Source organism: Salvelinus namaycush, chromosome 28 (assembly GCF_016432855.1).
Source record: "Salvelinus namaycush isolate Seneca chromosome 28, SaNama_1.0, whole genome shotgun sequence".
NCBI classification, from domain to species: Eukaryota; Metazoa; Chordata; class Actinopteri; order Salmoniformes; family Salmonidae; genus Salvelinus; species Salvelinus namaycush.
The window spans coordinates 16,847,808-16,872,898 of record NC_052334.1 but is presented as its reverse complement, the minus strand read 5'-3'; the positions used below and the strand labels follow the sequence as shown (position 1 = coordinate 16,872,898).

General features: G+C 44.6%; 1 protein-coding gene across 1 annotated transcript in view; it reads left to right on the top strand.

Annotated features, from left to right (window-relative positions):
• LOC120023785 (ral GTPase-activating protein subunit alpha-1-like) overlaps positions 1–25,091 on the top strand; it is a 117,118-nt gene that overhangs the window by 69,058 nt on the left and 22,969 nt on the right. The window contains exons 35-39 of the mRNA XM_038967886.1: positions 5,465–5,536; positions 5,664–5,787; positions 7,156–7,311; positions 19,542–19,700; positions 20,430–20,557. Coding sequence (XP_038823814.1) covers positions 5,465–5,536; positions 5,664–5,787; positions 7,156–7,311; positions 19,542–19,700; positions 20,430–20,557 — 639 coding nt within the window. The remainder of the gene's footprint in view (positions 1–5,464; positions 5,537–5,663; positions 5,788–7,155; positions 7,312–19,541; positions 19,701–20,429; positions 20,558–25,091) is intronic.

The window sequence follows — 25,091 nt, the reverse complement described above, 5'->3', positions numbered from 1 at the left end:
CCTTGGTCCTTGCCGATGACGAGCATACCCATAACATGATGCAGCCACCACAATGCTTGGAAATATGAAGAGTGGTACTCCGTGATGTGTTTTATTAGATTTGCCCAGAACATAAAGCTTTGTATTCAGGACATTTTTTTGCAGTTTTACTTTAGTGCCTTAATGCAAACATGATGCATGTTTTGGAATATATATATTCTGTACAGGCTTCCTTCTTTTCACTCTGTCATTTAGGTTAGTATTGTGGAGTAACTACAATGTTGTTGATCCATCCTCAGTTTTCTCCTATCACAGCCATTAAACTCTGTAACTGTTTTAAAGTTACAATTGCCTCATGGTGAAATCCCTGAGCGGTTTCCTTCCTCTCCGGCAACTGAGTTAGGAAGGACGCCTGTATACAGTGCATTCGGAAAGTATTCAGACCCTTTCCCTTTTTCCACATTTTGATACGTTACAGCCTTATTCTAAAATGGATTAAATAAATAAAAATCTATCTACACACAATACCCCATAATGACTATGCGAAAACAGGTTTTAGAAATCTTTGCAAAAATATTTTACATAAAAACAGAAATACATTATTTACAAAAGTATTCAGACCCTCTGCTATGCGACTCGAAATTAAGCTCAGGTGCATCCTGTTTCTATTGATCATCCTTGATGTTTCTACAACTTGATTGGAGTCCACCTGTGGTATATTAAATTGATTGATCTAGAGGCAAAATAAACGCACACCTATTTAGGCAAGGTGCTGGCTAGTGGAGTGGAACACTTCAAAAATTAACGAGAGCCGCACACTCTAGGAGCTCCGATGCAAGAAATTAATAACCTAATAACCAACGTTTCGACAGACAAGCTGTCTTAATCAGGGTATAATGACAAACACTGCGGGGTGACTAGTTTATATCGTGTCAAAGGACACACACAGGTGTCTGTAATCATGGCCGGGTGTGGCCTGATATCATTGGTTAATTCTCAGATATAAAAAAAAATGTATTAAATTGATTGGACATGATTTGGAAATGGAAGAAGTTTGGAACCACCAAGACTCTTCCTAGAGCTGGCCGCCCGGCCAAACTGAGCAATCGGGGGAGATTGCTCAGGGAGGTGACCAAGATCCACGTCTAGGGCGTCACGTCTGGAGGAAACCTGGCACCATCCCTACGGTGAAGCATGGTGGTGGCAGCATCATGCTGTTGGGATGTTTTTTCAGTGGCAGGGAGGCAGGGACTGGGAGACTAGTCAGGATCGAGGGAAGATGAACAGAGCAAAGTACAGAGAGATCCTTGATGAAAACCTGCTCCAGAGTGCTTTGGACCTCAGACTGGGGCGAAGGTTCACCTTCCAACAGGACAACGACCCTAAGCACATAGCCAAAACAATGCAGGAGTGGCTTGAATACTTATATAAATATTTTTTTATAATGCTTTGTCATTACGTGGTATTGTTTGTAGATTGATGAGGGGGGAAAAAGCATTTTTATCAATTTTAGAATAAGGCTGTAACTGTGGAAAAAAGCAAGGGGTCTGAATACTTTCCGAATGCACTGTATCTTTGTAGTCACTGGGTGTATTGATACACCATCCAAAATGTCATTAATAACTTCACTCTGCTCAAAGTGATATTCAATGTCTGCTTTTTAAGAATGTTATCCATCTACCAATATGTACTCCTTTTTGCGAGGCATTGGAAAACCTGGTCTTTGTGGTTGAATCTGTGGTTGAAATTCACTGCTCGACTGAGGGACCTTACAGATAATTGTATGTGTGGGGTACAGAGATGAGGTAGGGATTTAAAAAAAAAAATCATGTTTAACACTATTATTGCACACAGTGAGCAAAAACATAATTCTACTTTGACATTATGGGGTATTGTGTGTAGGCCAGTGACACAAAATCTACATTGAATCAATTTTAGATTCAGGCTGTAAAACAACAAAATGTGGAAAAAGTAGAGGGGGTTGAATATTTTCTGAAGGCACTGTATTACCCAAACTAGTTCAATTTGAAAAGCCCTTTTTCAGTTTGGAAATGCTTTATTACGGTGTGCCCTACTGAACATGACCAACATCATAGTCTACAAAAAAAAAGCAACAATTCAAAGTTGTTATGGCAAAATAACTTTATTCTGCAGGTAGCCTATTGTTTACAGAACTGGCACATTTGGAGAGATCCAGTAGACTCTTGTAGAACATGGGTATGTGATGATGGAACTTCAACTTGTTCTAGGTGCTGTGCTATATTCAGATGGGTGTGAAAAAATGCACCATGTGTCACTGCTACTGCCAGCCTTGTTTGTCTCTCAGCCCCAGATTAGAGTAGCTTGTCTGTCCGCATCTCTTTCTCTCTATTTCTTTCTCTCTCTCTCGCTCACTTATTCACATGGTCATCTCATCCACCTCATTATCACCACACTTCACATATATTACTTTACATAGATCCATTTCCTTAAGCAGCTATTTCTGATGGCTTTTTTCATTGATGTCTTTGAAGTATTATCTATTGTATTACTAGAGATGGAGGCTGGATCTTTAATGATGAGAACTAATTGGGCTAAATGGAAATGGCGCGTCACATTGAGCACTAATGGCTGTGTTTCTCAGCGAACACATACATCTATCCAGGAGCAATGATGGACATAAAAATAGCCCCTTCTGTTAATTTATCCCATTCGTTACTCTTTCACAAAATATATCTTTAACAGATTTATGTATATGAGAGGTCATCTTATCAGTAGAATGGAGGGAGAGGGACTAGAACATTAATTTATACTGAACAAAAATATAAACATAACATGTAAAGTGTTGGTCCCATGTTTCATGAGCTGAAATTAAAGATCCAGGAAATGTTCCATAAGCACAAACGGCTTCACTCTCACATTTTGTGCACAAATTTGTTTACATCCCTGTTAGTGAGCATTTCTCCTTTGCCAAGATAATCCATCCACCTGACAACATAATCATTATACAGATGCACCTTGTGCTGGGAACAATAAGGCCACTCTAAAATGTGCAGTTTTGTCACACAACACAATGACACAGATGTCTCAAGTTTTGAGGAAGCATGCAATTGGCATGAATTTAATGTTAATTTCTCTACCATAAGCCGCCTCCAACGTCGCTTTAGAGAATTTGGTAGTATGTCCAACCGGCCTCAACCTCAGACCTCGTGTATGGCGTCATGTGGGCGAGCGGTTTGCTGATGTCAACAGAGTGTCCCATGGTGGTAGTGGGGTTATGGTATGGGCAGGCATAAGCTACGGACATCGAACACAATTGCATTTTATCAATGGCAATTTGATTGCACAGAGATACCGTGACGAGATCCTGAGGCCCATTGTGTTACCAATCATCTACCGCCATCACCTCATGTTTCAGCGTGATCATGCACGGCCCCATGTCACAAGGATCTGTACACAATTCCTGGAAGCTGAAAATGTTCTTCCATGGCCTGCATACTCTCCAAACATGTCACCAGTTGAGCATGTTTGGGATGTTCTGGATCGACGTGTACGACAGAGCGTGTTCCAGTTCCCACCAATATCCAGCAACTTCGCACCGCCATTGAAGAGGAGTGGGACAATATTCTACAGGCCACAGTCAACAGACTGATCAGCCCTATGCGAATGAGAAGTGTCGCGCTGCATGAGGCAGTTGGTGGTCACACCAGATACAGACTTTTTTTAAGGTATCTGTGACCAACATATGCATATCTGTATTCCCAGTCATGTGAAATCCATAGATTAGGGTCTAATAAATTTATTTCAGTTGACTGATTTTCTTATTTGAACTGTAACTCAGTAAAATCTTTGAAATTGTTGCATGTTGCATTTTATATTTGTGTTCAGTATATTAGCCTACTCACATCATGCAAAGAGAGAATACAAAGACACACAAACACAGAGACTTTTCAGAGCCCTGCAACTGTAGCGAACGCAGAATTACGGAATCCTGGAGGGACTGAAAATGTAAAATATACCAAACATTTTACATTTTCAGTCCCTCCAGGATTCCGTAATTCTGTGATCGCAGGGCATGCAAATTTGACCAGTCACCGCAATATTTCCACAAAAAACTGTCAAATCATCGCGATTTTGTTGCATAGAACTGACCCATCACCACAGCACAAAGCGAGGGCTTGCCATTTCAACCAATCACTGCACATTATATTATGGTTCATTCAAGCCTCAGGTCAACAAATGTCTTCCCTCTTCAGCGCCTTTTTTGCGACAGATTTTACAAAATCATCTCATATTGCCTTGCAAAATGTCCGAATTGCCACAGCAAAATCAAGCATTTTTGTGGCCAAATGTTATAAAAATGTATTCCTGCGAAACCCTGGATGGACTATATTTGACATTTTAAGCAATTTAGCAGATGGTCTTATACAGAGAGACTAACCATTTGTGCTTTCATCTTAAGATAGCTCGGTGACACAACCACATCACAGTCGTAGTAAGTACATTTTTCCTCAATTACTGAGGGAGCAGAAAGGAGTCAGGAGGAGATGGCCTTTAATGAGCCATTGTCCTGCTCGCGCTTTCTTTTTCTCTTTATTTCTCTCTTACTCTCTCTCCTGGCATTCATACCCCGGTGCGTGGGCGAGCGAGTGTGCTGTTCCTGATTGCCGCCTTTGAAATGGCTCACTTTCAATGGAAATAATTAAGACTGTTACATTATAACAAGCTAATAAATAGGCCCATACTCAAATGGTGAGAGGGAGGAGGAAAAACACCACGAAACAAAGTCATTTTTTAAAAAGTAGTCGTGGCTTTTACATGAGCCGTCATTGTTCCCCCCCTCTGTTCGAACTTGACCAGGCATAAGCAGCTAATGTTCAAACTCCAGATTGGGGGAAATAAGGCAAGGTTTTAAAGCTCCAGATCTCACGTGTTGTTACACCGGGGTGGTAACTAAGATCTAAACGTATTGATTTCTCAGGATCTCGAGCTGTCCATCGCTTGCTATAAAGTTGCAGTGTATTCGTGTTTTTAGCTGTGATAAGTACTGTGATAAGGATTTTGTATTTATTTCCCAGAATTCCTGCCACCACTTGTTTGGCTGTGGTTTGACTCGATTGGTCTGATGTTCCAGGAAATGCTGTGACAAAAACAAAGAGGAGGCCAATTAGACATGTGGGCCTGCTAATGATGGAGAGGTAGTCTGCGGCAGGCGGAGGGAGAAGTCTGAAGGCTACTTAGTGAATATCTGTGTAGTATAGACCTAATCACCTGATCACTGTCTGCCTGTAGGGAGTGAGGACAGGCCTGGCTAATGTTGTTGTGAATAGAATAAAAGTTATACTTTATTGTCCATTCTCAGTGTCTTGTTGCTGTCAAGCTTCCGAATACTTTAGAATATTTTCCAAGACATCACTGTGTTGTAAATAGATTCTACATAGAATCTGTAGGCTATGTCACAATTCTTTATGCCAATGGCTTATACACTTGTTGTTCTCTGTTATAGGAGCAACTTCCATCTCCTGAAGAAGAACGAGAAGCTGCTTAGAGAGCTTAAGAACCTCGACTCCAGACAGTGGTATGTTAGTGGTTCTTCTTCCTCAGACTGTTTTACTTTTAGGGAACAACAAAAATGTTTCCTTATGTTTCTTATATATTTTTTCTTATTCCTTATCTTTCCTTTCATTTGACATCTTTTCCTGTAGTCGAGAGACGCACAAAATAGCCGTGTTTTACGTGGCGGAGGGGCAGGAGGACAAGCACTCTATCCTGTGTAATACCAGGGGGAGTCAGGCCTACGAGGACTTTGTCTCTGGGCTGGGCTGGGAGGTAAGACAGACCCCTCTCTCTCCATTACAACCTTTCAGCATCTCTGTACGCTGAGTGCACAAAACATTAGGAACACCTTCCTAATATTGAGTTGCAACCCCTTCAATTCGTCGGGTCATGGACTCTACAAGGTGTCGATAGCATTTCACAGGGACACTGGCCCATGTTGACTCCAATGTTTCCCACAGTTGTGTCAAGTTAGCTGGATGTCCTTTGGGTGGTGGACCATTCTTGATACAGGAAACTGTTGAGTGTGAAAAACCCAGCAGTGTTGCAGTTCTTGACATGAACCTACAGTGTTTTTTCCTGTAAAAGTTGCATCATACTGGAGCCCACCTTGCGGGCTACCTCAGAATTCTATGGCACGTTATTTAATTGTCAGCCATTAATGCTAGTCCTCTGGTGGTCAAACTAGCACTAACATCTTTGAGAAGCATTTGACAGTCTGCAATATTGGCTGTACTAGAGAATTTAAAACCTTTTTTTGTAAGAACATAGTATATGGGATTGATTTTAAGAAATGTTGCTTAATTAATTTGATTAATAATATGTTTCTATTCCAGGAACAAAGAAACCCTCAGTGTTTCCGTTAGGAAAATATGGCGCTGTACAACGTGACCAGTCGGGAGTAGGCTACAGTACTAAGAGCATAACATTTCCACACCCTAATTGTAGCATAACCAATACCCAAACGGAGATTCAGTGAAAATAGAAATCTCATTGATTTATCAAGACCAGTCCCCATGCTTGTCTCAGAGCAGCACTGTCTTTTCCCCCTTCCACTTGCCTCTTCCATTAATTTTGAAAGAGTATTTTCCAGTAAGCATAATCAGTGCTCCCCTTGCCCTGTTCTGGAGCAATGAAGCAGTGACGCAGGGTACCGTACTAAACCACAAATTACTTCTAAGTCCCGCAGCATAATCTCAAAACTTTTAGTTGAGCAACCACTGTACTACCGTACCCTGTTCAAAGGCACTTAAATGATGTAATCTTGACCATTCACCCTCTGAATGGCACATGTACACAATCCATTTCTCAATTGTCTCAAGGCTTAAAATCGTTCTTTCACCTGTCTCCTCCCCTTCATCTACACTGATTTGAAGTGGATTTAACAGGTGACATCAATAAGGGATCATAGCTTTCACCTGGATTCACCTGGTCAGTCAATGTCATGGAAAGAGTAGGTTTTCTTAACGTGGTTACCTGTTTTTATTTTTTTATATTCATTAGCGGGTTATAGTCGAGTTATATTACTATTGATTTATATTTTTCTGTGCCTGATTTAGAACACTGAAAACACTTTGATGGCCCACTTCTTGCTTTAGTGTATCTTATGGAAGTTTGATGATCTCTTTTCCTGTATACCAGGTGAACTTGACCAGTCACTGTGGCTTTATGGGAGGTCTTCAGAGGAACAAGAGCACTGGTCTGACCACGCCTTACTTCGCCACCTCCACCGTTGAGGTCATGTTCCACGTCTCCACACGGATGCCCCCCGACTCAGACGACTCACTCACGAAAAAGGTCTTATGGTGTTCTATGAACGGCAGTTGGTGTCTGTGTGAAAAAGATCATGTCTGACTGCAACCCTGTTATGAACTTTTATTGAGATGCACACACTAGGGCTGCGGTCCAAACACTTAAGACTCACCCTCATACACTTACCCTCGCCTTATGCCATTGCGGGAATCCCTTCATGATCTTGGAGGCTGGTCCAAATGATTAGCCAAGCAAGGGAAGTTTGCAACGTAAGCCCCTCAGCCCTCGTTTTTAGTCGGCTTTGCGAGTGTATAATTATGTTCACTCCGGGGCCTGAAACTCCCCAAAATTCAATTCACGACGTTTGTACATCCGCTAAGAAAAGTCTGCGAAAACTTAAAAACAACATCAATGGAGAAGTCAACATACAAGTATAAGTAACAACAAATGCAAATAAGTTAGAAATTGTACTAGTAATGCACATGACGGCACAAACACGTCTCGTAAAAAGTAAATATGTTTTTGTTTGGTTATCTTTTGGAAATTGTAGACAAACATTTAGGCAGGCTAGGCAGGCTAACATTAGTTAGCAAATTAATTTGCTAGCTATCGTACATCAGGCGTATATTAAGGATGATATATTTAATATAAGTAGACATAATTCTCATAATTGACTGTAGCGCATATAAAGCACCCATAAGCTACCTCAGGCTGAAAACACAATCATCGCGGGATGAACAAGTGGTGAATTTCCGGCCAAGGGCGGTCCATTTAAAAATCATTCCTTCCTCCCTCGCCCTGCAAGTGTATACTTGAGGGCTGAGGGGATAGGGTGTGTCTTTTAAGTGTTTGGACCGCAGCCATGTCTGTCTGTGTCCCTCTCACTCCCTTTCATCCAGTCAGCAGGGGTGGGTTATTCTGTGTTGCTTTTTTAGATGCTCTCACTGCTCCCCTGCAGAGAGAGACCCAATGCTCTCTCTCTCTCTCTCTCTCTCTCTCTCTCTCTCTCTCTCTCTCTCTCTCTCACACCTCTCTCTCTCTCTCTCTCTCACACCTCTCACACACCTCTCTCTCTCTCACACACACCACTCTGTAGTGATTCTCTGTATCCCCCAACTCATACAATGCGGAACAAAAACACACTGACCTTTCTGTTCAGTCCACTACTAAACCATTATATGTCGAGCTCTCTTAGATGGGTCACATTTCTACCTGCAGAGAGCTGTTTTTGTGTGGACTTGAGCCCCACAGAGAAACATGACATGTTTTGCTAATGTAGACGAGAGGAGCTTCAATTTCCCTCCAGCTACAGGGGCAATGGGTTGCTACAGAAGACGAGAGGAACTTCCATCTCCCTCCAGCTACAGGGGCAATGGGTTGCTACAGAAGACGAGAGGAACTTCCATCTCCCTCCAGCTACAGGGGCAATGGGTTGCTACAGAAGACGAGAGGAACTTCCATCTCCCTCCAGCTACAGGGGCAATGGGTTGCTACAGAAGACGAGAGGAACTTCCATCTCCTTCCAGCTACAGGGGCAATGGGTTGCTACAGAAGACGAGAGGAACTTCCATCTCCCTCCAGCTACAGGGGCAATGGGTTGCTACAGAAGACGAGAGGAACTTCCATCTCCCTCCAGCTACAGGGGCAATGGGTTGCTACAGAAGACGAGAGGAACTTCCATCTCCCTCCAGCTACAGGGGCAATGGGTTGCTACAGAAGACGAGAGGAACTTCCATCTCCTTCCAGCCACAGGGGCAATAGGTTGCTACAGAAGACGAGAGGAACTTCCATCTCCCTCCAGCTACAGGGGCAATGGTTTGCTACAGAAGACGAGAGGAACTTCCATCTCCCTCCAGCTACAGGGGCAATGGGTTGCTACAGAAGACGAGAGGAACTTCCATCTCCTTCCAGCTACAGGGGCAATGGGTTGCTACAGAAGACGAGAGGAACTTCCATCTCCCTCCAGCTACAGGGGCAATGGGTTGCTACAGAAGACGAGAGGAACTTCCATCTCCCTCCAGCTACAGGGGCAATGGGTTGCTACAGAAGACGAGAGGAACTTCCATCTCCCTCCAGCTACAGGGGCAATGGGTTGCTACAGAAGACGAGAGGAACTTCCATCTCCTTCCAGCTACAGTGGCAATGAGGGAGAAAATATATTATCACCTTAAATGGTTCCCTTTATTCCTCTCTCTCATGAAGCCCTTTCTCCTTCTATCTCTTCTTTATCTCTCTCACCTCATTCTGCCTCTGTACTTTTTTCCTTTTGAACATGCTAGCATCTCTCTCTCTTTCCCTTTTGAACATGCTAGCATCTCTCTCTCTTTCCCTTTGGAACATGCTAGCATCTCTCTCTCTCTCTTTCACCCTACCTCTCTCTGTCACTCTTAACCTAAAATAGACATCACCTCTCCCTTGTTTTTCTCCTCTTCTACAAATATCCGTCTGTCTTGGTATTATTTTTCAGCAGGCAGAAATGTAATTAGAGAACAGAGGGCATTAGCTGTAATGAGTTTGGCTGTGAGGCCGGGGTGGCCGATGATACAGAGGGCCTGTAGCTATAGATCGCCGCGGCGATGCAGAATGAACAATGAAGTATCATTAGAGCTGTCCCCTCACTTCCCCTGGCATACGTCTTCAACAGGGGCGATACACATACACACACACACACACACACACACACACACACACACACACACACACACACACAGCCCTGACCGGATGCCAAGGTGCTGCTAATACTAATAACATACTCATTAATGAACGCATACAGACAGGAGGGGAATATTGAAGTGGCTGGTTGTGCATGTGTGATGGCCAATAATACACACACACAGTTTCTTAGTAGGCCAATGGCCGCAGTAGTCATTTCGTTGTAACGGTAGTGTAGTAGAGGAGGGTATTGTGATATGTAGTTGTCTCACCCAGGATCTCTATGGACCCACCTAGCTATCTTAAGATGAATGCATTAACTGTAAGTCGCTCTGGATAAGAGCACCTGCTAAATGATAAAAATGTAAATGTACCAGAGAAACATTGTGGTGTCTAATGACCAGTAATAATCAGACAGATCATTAGCTGTGAGTTTTAATTTTCTTCCCCTTGTTCTGCAGTGGCTTGGGTGAGAAGGCTAGAGAGAGGAGGAGGGGTGTCTTTTATCGCAGTCTGATTTGATGAGTTTAATAACAAGAGCTGAAACGCCACTGATAGCTTGCTTGTGGTTACTCACTCACACTGCTGATAATGTGAACTAACAGGCATCCAATCCATCAGATAACCTCTAAGATATCACATTTTATTTGTCACATACACATGGTTAGCAGATGTTAATGCGAGTATAGCGAAATGCTTGTGCTTCTGTTCCCGACAGTGCAGTAATATCTAACAAGTAATCTAACAGTTCCCCAACAACTACATAATACACACATCTAAAGGGTGAATAAGAATATGTACATATAAATATATGGATGAGCGATGGCCGAGCGGCATAGGCAAGGTGTAATAGATGGTATAAAATACAGTATATACGTATGATATGAGTAATGTAAGGTATGTAAACATTATTAAAGTGGCATTATTTAAAGTGTCATTATTTAAATGCCTCATGATCCATTTGTTAAAGTGGCCAGTGATTGGCTCTCCATGTAGGCAGCAGCCTCTGGGTTAGTGATTGCTGGTTAGCAGTCTGGTGGCCTTGAGATAGAAGCTGGTCTTCAGTCTCTCGGTCCCAGCTTTGATGCACCTGTACTGACCTCGCCTTCTGGATGGTAGCGGTGTGAACAGGCAGTGGCTGGGGTGGTTGTTGTCTTTGATTGATTGAAAGCAAAAAAGATCAATCAAATGTACAGTGGGGAGAACAAGTATTTGATACACTGCCAATTTTGCAGGTTTTCCTACTTACAAAGCATGTAGAGGTCTGTAATTTTTATCATAGGTACACTTCAACTGTGAGAGACGGAATCTAAAACAAAAATCCAGAAAATCACATTGTATGATTTTTAAGTAATTAATTTGCATTTTATTGCATGACATAAATATTTGATACATCAGAAAAGCAGAACTTAATATTTGGTACAGAAACCTTTGTTTGCAATTACAGAGATCATACGTTTCCTGTAGTTCTTGACCAGGTTTGCACACACTGCAGCAGGGATTTTGGCCCACTCCTCCATACAGACCTTCTCCAGATCCTTCAGGTTTCGGGGCTGTCGCTGGGCAATACGGACTTTCAGCTCCCTCCAAAGATTTTCTATTGGGTTCAGGTCTGGAGACTGGCTAGGCCACTCCAGGACCTTGAGATGCTTCTTACGGAGCCACTCCTTAGTTGCCCTGGCTGTGTGTTTCGGGTCGTTGTCATGCTGGAAGACCCAGCCACAACCCATCTTCAATGCTCTTACTGAGGGAAGGAGGTTGTTGGCCAAGATCTCGCGATACATGGCCCCATCCATCCTCCCCTCAATACGGTGCAGTCGTCCTGTCCCCTTTGCAGAAAAGCATCCCAAAGAATGATGTTTCCACCTCCATGCTTCACGGTTGGGATGGTGTTCTTGGGGTTGTACTCATCCTTCTTCCTCCAAACACGGCGAGTGGAGTTTAGACCAAAAAGCTCTATTTTTGTCTCATCAGACCACATGACCTTCTCCCATTCCTCCTCTGGATCATCCAGATGGTCATTGGCAAACTTCAGACGGGCCTGGACATGCGCTGGCTTGAGCAGGGGGACCTTGCGTGCACTGCAGGATTTTAATCCATGACAGCGTAGTGTGTTACTAATGGTTTTCTTTGAGACTGTGGTCACAGCTCTCTTCAGGTCATTGACCAGGTGCTGTCGTGTAGTTCTGGGCTGATCCCTCACCTTCCTCATGATCATTGATGCCCCACGAGGTGAGATCTTGCATGGAGCCCCAGACCGAGGGTGATTGACCGTCATCTTGAACTTCTTCCATTTTCTAATAATTGCGCCAACAGTTGTTGCCTTCTCACCAAGCTGCTTGCCTATTGTCCTGTGGCCCATCCCAGCCTTGTGCAGGTCTACAATGTTATCCCTGATGTCCTTACACAGCTCTCTGGTCTTGGCCATTGTGGAGAGGTTGGAGTTTGTTTGATTGAGTGTGTGGACAGTTGTCTTTTATACAGGTAACGAGTTCAAACAGGTGCAGTTAATACAGGTAATGAGTGGAGAACAGGAGGGCTTCTTAAAGAAAAACTAACAGGTCTGTGAGAGCTGGAATTCTTACTGGTTGGTAGGTGATCAAATACTTATGTCATGCAATAAAATGCTAATTAATTACTTAAAAATTATACAATGTGATTTTCTGGATTTTTGTTTTAGATGCCGTCTCTCACAGTTGAAGTGTACCTATGATAAAAAATTACAGACCTCTACATGCTTTGTAAGTAGGAAACACTGCCGATTTTGCAGGTTATCAAATACTTGTTCTCCCCACTGTATTTATAAAGCCCTTCTTACATCAGCTGATGTTACAAAGTGCTGTACAGAAATCCAGCCTAAAACCCCAAACAGCAAGCAATGCAGGTGTAGAAGCACCTTTCCTGTGACATCGGGTGCTATAGGTGTCATGGAGGGCAGGTAATTTGCCCCCGGTGATGCGTTGTGCAGACTGCGCCACCCTCTGGAGAGCCTTGCGGTTGAGGGTGGTGAAGTTGCCGTACCAGGCTGTGATACAGCCCGACAGGATGCTCTCAATTGTGCATCTGTAAAAGTTAGTCAGGGTTTGGGGTGAAAAGTCACATTTCTTCTGCTTCCTGAGGTTGAAGAGGCACTGTTGCGCTTTCTTCACCACACTGTTTGTGTGGGTGGACCATATCAGTTTGTCCTTGATATGTACGCAAACTTTTCACTTTCTCCACTGCTGTCCCTTAAATGTGGATAGGAGGGTGCTCCCTCTGCTGTTTCCTGAAGTCCACGATCATCTCCTTTGTTTTGTTGACTTTTTGAGAAAGAGTTTGTTTTCCTGACACCACACTCCAAGTGCCCTCACCTCCTCCCTGTAGGCTGTCTCGTCGTTGTTGGTAATCAAGCCCACTACTGTTGTGTCGTCTGCAAACTTGATGATTGAGCTGTTAGGCATGCATGGCGACGCAGTCGTGGGTGAACAAGGAGTACAGAAGGCTGCTGAGCACGCACCCTTGTGGGGCTCCAGTGTTGAGGGTCAGTGAGGTGGAAATGTTGTTTCCTACCTTCACCACCTGAGTGCGGCCCGTCAAAGTCCAGGACCCAGTTGCACAGGGCGGGGTTGAGGCCCAGGGCCTCCAGCTTGATGATTAGCTTGGAGGGTACTATGGTGTTGAATGCTGAGCTGTAGTCAATGAACAGCATTCTTACATAGGTATTCATCTTGTCCAGATGGGATAGGGCAGTGTGCAGTGTGATGGCGATTGCATCGTCTGTGGACCGGTTAGGCAGTATGCAAACTGAAGTGGGTCTAGGGTGGCCGGTGAGGTGATATGATCCTTGACTATGACAGAAGTGAGTGCTACGGGCGGTAGTCATTTAGTTCCGTTATCTATGCCTTCTTGGGTACAGGAACAATGGTGGCCATCTTGAAGCATGTGGGGACAGCAGACTGGGTTGGGGAACGATTGAATATGTCTGTAAACACACCAGCCAGCTGGTCTGCGCATGCTCTGAGGACACAGCTAGGGATGCCGTCTGGGTCCACAGCCTTGCGAGGGTTAACACGTTTAAATGTTTTACTCACGTCGGCCACGGAGAAGGGGGCACAGTTCTTGTTAGCGGGCCGCGACGGTCGCACTGTATTATCCTCAAAGCGGGCAAAGCTGGTGTTTTTAGTTTTTCTGGAAGCGTGACGTCGGTGTCCGTGACATGGCTGGTTTTCTTTTTGTAGCGTGATTTCCTGTAGACCCTGCCATATACGTCTCGTGTCTGAGCCGTTGAATTGTGACTCCACTTTGTCCTTGTACCGGCATTTCACTTGTTTGATTGCCTTGCCGCGGGAATAACTACACTGTTTATATTCAGCCATATTCTCAGACCTCTTTCCATGGTTAAATGCGGTGGTTTACGCTTTCAGTTTTGCGCGAATGCCGCCATCCATCCACGGTTTCTGGTTAGGGTAGGTTTTAATAGTCACAGTGGGTACAACATCTCCAATGCACTTCCTTATAAATTCACTCACCGAATCAGCGTATAGGTCGATGTTATTCCCTGAGGCTGACTGGAACATATCCCAGTCCTTGTGATCAAAACAATCTTGAAGCGTGGATTCCGATTGGTCAGACCAGTCACTGGTACATCCTGTTTGAGTTTCTGCCTATAAGATGGTAGGAGCAAGATAGTGTCGTGGTCGGATTTGCCGAAGGGAGGGCAGGGGAGGGCTTTGTATGCATCGAGGAAGTTAGAGTAGCAGTGGTCGAGTGTATTACCCCCGCGCGTAGTGCAATCAAAATGCTGATAGAATTTAGGTAGCCTTGTTTTCTCAAATTTGCTTTGTTAAAATCTCCAGCTACAATAAATGCAGCCTCAGGATATATGGTTTCCAGTTTACATAGAGTCCAGTGAAGTTCCTTTAGGGCCCGCTTGGTGTCTGCTTGAGGAGGAATGTACACAGCTTTGACGATAACTGACGAGAATTCTCTTGGAAGGTAATATGGCCAGCATTTGATTGTGAGGAATTCTAGGTCGGGTGAGCAGAAGGATTTGAGTTACTGTATGTTGTTATGATTACACCATGAGTCGTTAATCATGAAGCATACACCCCCGCCCTTCCTATTCCCAGAGAGATGTTTATCTCCGTTGGTGTGATGCATGGAGAAGCCCGTGATATCATATCCCGAGTGAGCCATGTTTCCGTGAAACAGAGAATGTTACGATCTCTGATGTCTCTCTGGAAGGCAACCCTTGCTCGAATTTCGTCTACCTTGTTGTCAAGAGACTGGACATTGGAGAGTAGCATACTCGGGAGCGGTGGGCGATGTGCACGTCTACGGAGCCTGACCAGAAGACCGCTCTGTCTGCCCCTTCTGCGGCGCCGTTGTCTTGGGTCGGCTTTTGGGAATTAGATCCATTGTCCTGGGTGGTGGTCCGAACAGAGGATCCGCATCGGGAAAGTCGTATTCCTGGTCATAATGTTGGTAAGTTGACGTCGCTCTTATATCCAATAGTTCTTCCCGGCTGTATGTAATTAGACTTAAGATTTCCTGGGGAAATCATGTAAGAAATAATACATTTTTTTTTTTAAATACTGCATAGTTTCATAAGGATTTGAAGTGAGGCGACTATCTCTGTCGGCGCCATCTTGATATGAGTGTAAGATGGGGAAAAAATTCTAACCACCGTATTTCACATAACCGTCTCCTATCTCATGTCTGAAATCACTCATCCAGCCCTCCAGCCCACCGAAAGGCCTTTCTGTCTTCATGTTCTGCATCTGCGCTCACCACTCTGCTCATAACTCATTGCTCCAATTTAGGTGTGTATGTATAGCAACAAAGTGATGTTTGTGCCCCCCCCCCCCAAACCCCCTTGTTCATCCCAAATTACACCCTATTCCCTATATAGTGCACTACCTTTGACCAGAGCTCAGTAGTGCACTATATAGAGAACAGGGTGCCATTTGGGACTCGTCACCTGGAGCGTTGCACCCGCTCCCCCCTCACCCGGCCGTGCTGCACATGGCCATAATGTAGCCAAATTAGATCTGGCCGTCGCTGTCCCCCTGGTTAAACTCCTACCATGACTCCTCAGCAGCTGATTGGATTTGGAGAGGCTGGAGGAGACGCTATCCAACAGAGCGATCTGCAGATAGACACTAAAGCATGTTAACCAGACACTAAAGCGTGTCAGCTCAGCCAGCAGGCACGCACACATAGGGAAGCACGCGCACACACATAGTCACACTCAAACACACACACTCTGCATATTTATTTGTTTGTTGTTTTCCCCATCTCCCCTCAGCCCACCTCGTAACAGACAGTGACAGGCGTACTGAAGGTTGAAGGCTGAGAATACGTACACACCCTCTGGGTCTTATGGACCAAGGATTTATGAATGAGGGCTGCTGATGTGAAATGTTAAAGGAAAGATGGCTCAAGCAGCAGCTAGCCACTATCTGCTCGGCAATGGATGAGGATTAGATTTTGTGACTGGCTGGGAGGAAAGAATAATAGTTTCCTATTGGTTGAGAGCGGAGGATGAGAATGAGGTGCTATTTTTTTATTTAACCTTAACTAGGCAAGTCAGTTAAGAACAAATTCTTATTTACAATGCGGCCTACCAGAAGGCAAAAGGCCTCCTGCGGGCACGGGGGCTGGGATAAAAAAATATAGGACAAAACACACAACACTACATAAAGAGAGGCCTAAGACGACAACATAGCAAAGCAGCATCACATGACAACACAGCATGGTAGCAACACAACATGGCAGCAGCACAACATGGTAGCAGCGCAAAACATGGTACAAACATTATTGGGCACAGACTACAGCACAAAGGGCAAGAAGTTAGAGACAACAATATATCACACGAAGCAGCCACAACTGTCAGTAAAAGTGTCCATGATCGAGTCTTTGAATGAAGAGATGGAAATTGAGGGGTTTTTTGCAGCTCGTTCCAGTTGCTAGCTGCAGCGAACTGAAAAGAATAGCAGCACAACATTGCTTAGAATCAAGGGCAATGGTGACATCATTTAGGACCTTTAAGTTTGCAGTGACACATCCAAAACCTGAGCGGAAACCAGATTGCATACCCAAGAGAATACTATAGACATCAAGAAAGCCAGTCCGTTGATTATTGATACGTTTTTCCAACACTTTTGATAAACGGCAAAATAGGAATGGGCCTATAACAGTTAGGATCAGTTTGATCTCCCCCTTTAAATAAAATACGCACTGTGACTGCCTTCCAAGCAATAGGAACCTCCCCAGAGAGGAGAGACAAGTTAAAAAGGTTGGAGATAGGCTTGGCGATGATAGGGGCAGCAACCTTAAAGAAGAAAGGGTCTAAACCATCTGAACCAGATGTTTTTTGGGGGTCAAGTTTAAGGATCTCCTTTAGTACCTCGGTCTCAGTGACCGCCTGCAGGGAGAAACTTTGTAGCGGGACATGGGAAAAGAGGGAGGAGCATCGGGGATAGTCGCATTAGAAGGGGTGGGAGATGAGGAAATGTTGGACGGGCAAGGAGGCATGGCTGAGTCAAATAGGAATCCTGACTTAATGAAGTGGTGATTAAAGAGCTCAGCCATGTGCTCCTTGTCAGTAACAACCACATCATCAACATTAAGGGACATGAGGAGCTATGAGGAGAGTTTATTCTCCAGGTCTTTAACCATTTTCCCGAACTTCCTGGGCTTAGACCCGCAGAGAGAGAACTGCTCCTCAAAGTAACTAACTTGGGCCTTCCGGATAGCTTGAGTGCACTTATTTCTCATTTGCCTGAACGAGAGCCAGTCAGCCTGAGTATGCATGCGCAGAGCGATTTACCAAATGGAATTCTCTATACAGGCAAGGTTCATGTTCACTAGGGCACACAACGGGAAAAGTCCAGGTAGTCCCTCCTGTTTTGAGAAAGTTTTCTTCAGTTTTGCACCTAATGAACACGACCCAGGCCAGGACAGTGTGACGTGGCCTTTGTGGGACTGCCTGTGACAGCCTGGCTCTCTGTGGCCCTCGGAGTGATTGAGTGAACATGTGAAGATGGAGAGAACATTAGAAAGATGGAGTGAGTGTGAGAAGATGGATGAGTGCTGTGGTCTGAGGCGGCGTGTGGCGGTGGCGGCTCCTCTCGCCTGTTACTCTTCAAGGTTAATGACACGGTGCTGGATGGCCCTGGATGGAGTAGTCCTAGACAGCCAACTCGTGCTACCTGGCCCACACAGGACACAGTGACAGTGTTAGATGGTCCTGGATGAATGGAGAAGTCCTGGGACAGTGTATTCACAAAGAGTCTCAGAGTAGTAGTTCTGGTATAGGATCAGTATAGGATCAGTTTTGGTATAAGTTCTGGTATAAGATCACAATGACACAGATTATATGGATGGGGAGAACTGATCCTAGATCAGCACTCCTACTCTGAGACTTTTTTTTAATACAGGCCCTGAGAGAATGAGAATCCGCCCCAGACAGCCTTAGTTTTGACAGTGAATTTCCATCAAGGACACCAAGCTCAAGGCTCTCACTTAAAGTAACTGCCCAATGAATATCTCACTTTTTAAAAGTTCATATTCTGTTACTCATATCCAAATAAAGTTGTTGACTCGTCATTATTTACTGTTCTCTTAAAGGGACACTGTCATCTAGTGGCTATAAATGAATACAGTTATGTGCTTTTACCACTTGGCTACATACACTATATATACAAAAGTATGAGGACACCCCTTCAAATGAGTGGATTCAGCTATTTCAGTCACATCCGTTGCTGACAGGTGTATAAAATCGAGCACACAACCATGCAATCTCCATAGACAAACACTGGCAGTAGAATGGCTTTACTGAAGAGCTCAGTGACTTTTAACGTGGCACTGTCATAGGATGCCACTTTTCCAACAAGTCAGTTCATCAAATTTCTGCCCTGCTAGAGCTGCCCCGGTCAACTGTAAGTGCTGTTATTTTGAAGTGGAAACGTCTAGGAGCAACAACGGCCCGTGGACAAAGTCAGGTCCATACAGAAATGGTTTGCTGAGATCGGTGTGGAAGAACTTGACTGGCCTGCACAGAGCCCTGACCTCAACCCCATCGAACACCTTTGGGATGAATTGGAATGCCGACTGCGAGCCAGGCCTAATCGCCTAACGTCAGTGCCCGACCTCACTAATGCGCTTGTGACTGAATGGAAGCAAGTCCCTGCAGCAATGTTCCAACATCTAGTGGAAAGCCTTCCCGGAAGAGTGGAGGCTGTTATAGCAGCAAAGGGGGCGACCAACTCCATATTAATGCCCATGATTTTGGAATGAGGTGTTCAACGAGCAGCTGTCCACATACTTTTGGTCATGTAGATTATTTGTGGCCAAAGCATAAATTGGAGAAAAAACACGTCAAAAACCCCACCTCAAACTTGTATCTCAAATAGACAGTTTCGGAAATGTTTGCTATTTCCTCATAGAACATGTCATCTCCCTGAGGAGGATGAGCTGGCCAATCAGCGGTGTAGAGGAGGATGAGCTGGCCAATCACCGGTCTGCTTCCATACTTTTAATGGCCACGCCCACACCATTCTGTTGTGGCATACGCCAACACCATTCCAACACAGAAAATATGCTTTTTAAAATATGCTTCTCCCTCACCTCTGTCCCTCTAGCTAAGGCATCTTGGGAATGACGAGGTGCACATTGTGTGGTCTGAGCACTCGCGGGACTACAGGAGAGGCATCATCCCTACGGAGTTTGGAGACGTCCTCATCATCATCTACCCCATGAAGAACCACATGTACAGCATCCAGATCCTCAAGAAGCCAGAGGTGGGTTCACACAAAAAAATACAGTTTTACATCGGTTTTAATCATCACGTTGACGTTAAGGTATCCTAGATTCCATTTCCTGCCATTGTTGCCTTGAGCAAGGCACTTAGGCCTAACTCCTAAACTGCAATAGGGGCACCGCACCGTGGCTGACCCTGGCTTCCAATCCCTCTAGATATTTTTGTGAGTTTATTAAAAGCTAAAAAGACACATTTCTGTGTTTTGAAAAATTACAATTGACAATATCACAGCTATCCCTGCTGCAGTGTTATATTTTAATATATAAATAAACCAAATCAAAACAAATGTCTCGTGGTACTCCTGCTTCCTGCTCAGTTATGTCCGGCCTAATCGGATCAACAGGATTCTTAGAATTAAATTGCGGTATGGATATGGCTAGAAGATGGGTCTGTCCCTTCAGAGTCTGGGGAAATGTGGAAAGATGGCCAGATAAGGACAGAAAAGAGGTCTGGCTTTTATGAAAGTCAATTATGGCACTGAAACAATAATGTTTTTGTTATTTTATCAAATGAACTAATGTTGCATTGAACATTGCATTCCCTGGGATCTGATAGAGGAAAACCACTTGTTATAGTTTTATAAAGTTTCTTATTGTTATGGCTTTATCTAATCAATAGTAACTTACAGAGTTGTTTTCTCTCTCCTCCCTCCCCCCTCTTTCTCTTCTTCCCCTTCTCTCCCTCACTCTACCCCCCTCTCTCCCTCTAGGTACCGTTTTTCGGGCCCCTGTTCGATGGAGCCATAGTGAATGAGAAGATCCTTCCCACCATGGTCCGGGCCACGGCTCTCAACGCCAGCAGGGCTCTTAAATCCCTCATCCCCCTTTACCAGAACTTGTATCCTTCTCCATCTGTCCATCTCCCTGCCATGGCCTGGCAGCACTCTCCAAACCACAGCCCTGTCCAGCACCCTGCCTGTAGGGGGGTAGATAAAGCCACAACACACTCGCTAACTGATCTGTTATGCCTCTCCTCACCTATGGCCATGGCTGTCACGTTAATTGTTATTTTGCACTAGCAAGGGAGATCAGTAGAAGTGTATTAAAGAGTGTGTGTGTGTGTGTGTGTGTGTGTGTGTGTGTGTGTGTGTGTGTGTGTGTGTGTGTGTGTGTGTGTGTGTGTGTGTGTGTGTGTGTGTGTGTGTGTGTGTGTGTGTGTGTGTGTGTGTGTGTGTGTGTGTGTGTGTGTCACCTTGCTGTGGAAGGCATGAAGAATTAATCCGGCTATAGCTCCCGTCGTGTTGACTTGCTCCTGTCCTGTCTGTTCTGAGGAGTGCGATAGATTGCCACACAGACCAGCTCCTCACTGCACTGCAGGCTCACAAGGCATAATGGTAGAACGGCGTCCTTCTCGCTCGATGATTATCGATGTCTCATCCCGTCCCGTGCTCATTTTCTCAACATGTAGAGCATCACATTCTGCTCGGTGCAAAGAGGTGACCGCATTTTTCTCCAGCAGAGAAACGGCGATCATTGCCCATCGTCTCCTCACAGTGATTCAGAGCGATTTGCTTCAGTAGTGATTAATCTCTCGCCCCACTTGGGTGACTCACACCATCGCCAATAGCATGGCTTTTGAACTCTGTCTAGCACTAATGTTGATCATTTTGAATAGTAAACTCATGTTGGGGGGGAGTAAGTAGCTTTATTTTTGCCAAATTGTTTCAATATTGTCCAATGATAGTAATGCCGTTTGTAACGATGTTACAAAATTAACATAATGTTAATATGAATGTTAATGATTCAGTATTTTATGCCTGGAGTCAGTAGTCAGTAAAACCATCCATCAGTTTCTATGCCATGTAGAAATCAAATCTGTACAAAAGCACCACTTTTCCCTCTAGTCCAGTTTTCTTCTACCTAATGATTTGTAATTTCACCTATGCTTTTCTCCCCATTTCAGTCATTATTATTTTATATCTTCCTGGAAAGTGAGACTCTGGCGACCACTCAAGCTCACATGCTCCAAATCCCCACCTCTAAATACTCTATCAACCCTCTAACCCCTGTTTAAAAATATATATATAATAATGCTCGAAACAAAGCAAAATATAGGGGGGTGAAAAGCGATTCTCATCTGCCATGTCCAATCTCGTGTGTGTGTGCGTGCATGCGCACAGCGTGGAGCACAGCGTGGTTCGATACTGGACTGAGCTATTGATTGGCGTGAGCTGCACCGGTCGATGGGCCTGACAGCCAGAATTACAGTAATCTGTCAATATCGACTGATGTCTTTCCAGACTCCATCTTTCTCTATCTGCCTCTCCGTCTCCATCCCCCTCTCCTTTTGTTTGTTTGTTTCTTTTCCTTCTCTTCTCTTTTCTTTTACTTCAGAAATAGAGAAGTCTTGTCTAGTCTTCCAGCTGGCAGCTAATTGAAGTCTCTTTAAGGAATGATTCATAGAAATGCTTTAAGCCATGCATGGGTGCGCGTTAAAGGAGAGGATCACTATTTTACAACTTGGCGTTAGATGGTTCGTCACCCTGAATACAGTCTACGGGAGAAACTGTCATTCATGGTTCAGTTCTCTTTAAACAGCATTACAAATTTAGATTTTTCTAAACAAAAAATATTTAACCTTTATTTAACCAGGTAGACCTGGCCAAGATAGAGCAAAGCAGTGCGACACAAACCACACAGAGTTACACATAGATAAACAAACGTACAGTCGATAACACAATAGAAAAGTCTATATACAGTATGTGCAAATGTAGTAAGATTAGTGAGGTAAGGCAATAAATAGTCCATAGTGGCTAAATAATTACAATTTAGCAATTAAACACTGGAGTGATAGATGTGATGAAGATGAATGTTCAAGTAGAGATACTGGGGTGCAAAAATAATGGGGTGCAAAAATACTGGAGTGCAAAAAAATAAATAACTAGGGATGAGGTTGTTGGGTGGGCTATTTACAGATGGGCTATGTACAGGTGCAATGATTGGTAAGCTGCTCTGACAGCTGATGCTTAAAGTTAGTGAGGGAGATATAAGTCTCCAGCTTCAGTGATTTTTGCAATTTATTCCAGTCATTGGCAGCAGAGAACTGTAAGGAAAGGCGGCCAAAGGAGGAATTTGCTTTGGGGGTGACCAATGAAATATACCTGCTGGAGCGCGTGCTACGGGGTGGGTGTTGCTATGGTGACCAGTGAGCTGAGTTAAGGCGGGGCTTTACCTAGCAAAGACTTGTAGATGACCTGGAGCCAATGGGTATGGCGACGAATATGAAGCGCGGGCCAGCCAACGAGAGCACACAGGTCGCAGTGGTGGGTAGTATATGGGGCTTTGGTGACAAAACGGATGGCACTGTGTTAGACTGCATCCAATTTGCTGAGTAGAGTGTTGGAGGCTATTTTGTAAATGGCATCGCCGAAGTCAAGGATCGGTATGTTGATCAGTTTTACGAGGGTATGTTTGGCAGCATGAGTGAAGGATGCTTTGTTGCGAAATAGGAAGCCGATTCTAGATTTAATTTTGGATTTGAGATGCTTAATGTGAGTCTGGAAGGAGAGTTTACAGTCTAACCAGACACCTAGAATATGTGGGCAACTACAAATACCTAAGTCAGAAACGTCCAGAGTAGTGATGCTTGACAGGCGGGCGGGTGCGGGCAGCAATCGGTTGAAGAGCATGCATTTAGTTTTGCTTGCATTTAAGAGCAGTTGGAGGACATGGACGGAGTGTTGTATGGCATTGAAGCTCGTCTGGGGGTTTGTTAACACAGTGTCCAAAGAAGGGCCAGAAGTATACAGAATGGTGTCGTCTGCGTAGAGGTGGATCAGAGAATCACCAGCAGCGAGAGCGACATCATTGATGTATATAGAGAAAAGAGTCGGCCCGAGAATTGAACCCTGTGGCACCCCCATAGAGACTGCCAGAGGTCTGGAAAACAGGCCCTCCGATTTGACACACTGAACTCTATCTGAGAAGTAGTTGGCGAACCAGGCGAGGCAGTCATTTGAGAAATCAAGGCTGTTGAGTCTGCCGATAAGAATGTGGTGATTGACAGAGTCGAAAGCCTTGGCCAGGTCAATGAATACGGCTGCACAGTATTGTCTTTTATCGACACTGAGCGGTACCTAACTTCAGCTAACTTTATCCACCGCCAGCTAAAAATCTATGGAAGTGATGGGGACATGAGAGCATGTTTAATAAAAATGTCCAAATCCTCTGAAATCAGCTCCATATTTAGTTTGATGTTACTTAAATGCCTCCATCAGTTCCATAGATGTTTAGCTAGCGGTGGCTAAAGTTAGCTGAAGTTACCATGTATAAGTTTTTCCTGGCCTATAGACTATTTTCAGGGTGAGGAACCATCTAACATCAAGTTGTAAAATAGTTAACTTCTCCTTTAAGGAAGCTGTTCTCTAAATGCCTTCGACTCAGGGGCTTTTAGCAAGCGCTGCAGCAGAATGAACTGAGCTGTCCCAGAGGACCAGCAACACTGGAACACTGAGCAGTACCTAGTTACCTATTGATAGCGCAGCAGAGCACAGCCGTGTGTGTGTGTGTGTGTGTGTGTGTGTGTGTGTGTGTGTGTGTGTGTGTGTGTGTGTGTGTGTGTGTGTGTGTGTGTGTGTGTGTGTGTGTGTGTGTGTGTGTGTGTGTGTGTGTGTGTGTGTGTGTGTGTGTGTGTGTGTGTGTGTGTGGTTACCTGTTGATAGAGCACCTCCGACAGCTCGTAATTGTACACAGAACAATGTGAACAAACAGCATTATTGATTATTATAATTGTAATGCATTATTAGTGAAATCCACTGGAAGAAACAATTTCCTGTCTTCCTCTAAGGATGATGGGTTATTTCCTATGTTCTGCTGTTTTAGTTCTTGGGAAGCTATTGTACAGTTTACCGATAAAGTATTGATAGAATTACATATTGAATCCCTATTTATTAAATGTATTGTTCTCTGTAAGTGGACTTATTTCAGGTAGTTCTTGCCTAGAGAGAACTGTAAAATCAGGTCAAACTGCTGGAGTCAGTCAACAGTTACAGCAGCAAACTGGAGCGTGTGGAGAGGGAGTGACGTAGGTCAGTTCCCTCACAATCCCCCTGGAGCGCAGCAGAGCCAAACCCTGGAGCAGCTAATTGAGCCTGATCATAAAGTAGAAGAACACTAGGGTCTTTCTCTCTTCCAGAGTCTGCCTGCCTGCCTGCCTGCCTGCCTGCCTGCCTGCCTGCCTGCCTGCCTGCCTGCCTGCCTGCCTGCCTGCCTGCCTGCCTGCCTGCCTGCCTGCCTGCCTGCCTGCCTGCCTGCCTGCCTGCCTGCCTGCCTGCCTGCCTGCCTGCCTGCCTGCCTGCCTGCCTGCCTGCCTGCCTGCCTGCCTGCCTGCCTGCCTGCCTGCCTGCCTGCCTGCCTGCCTGCCTGCCTGCCTG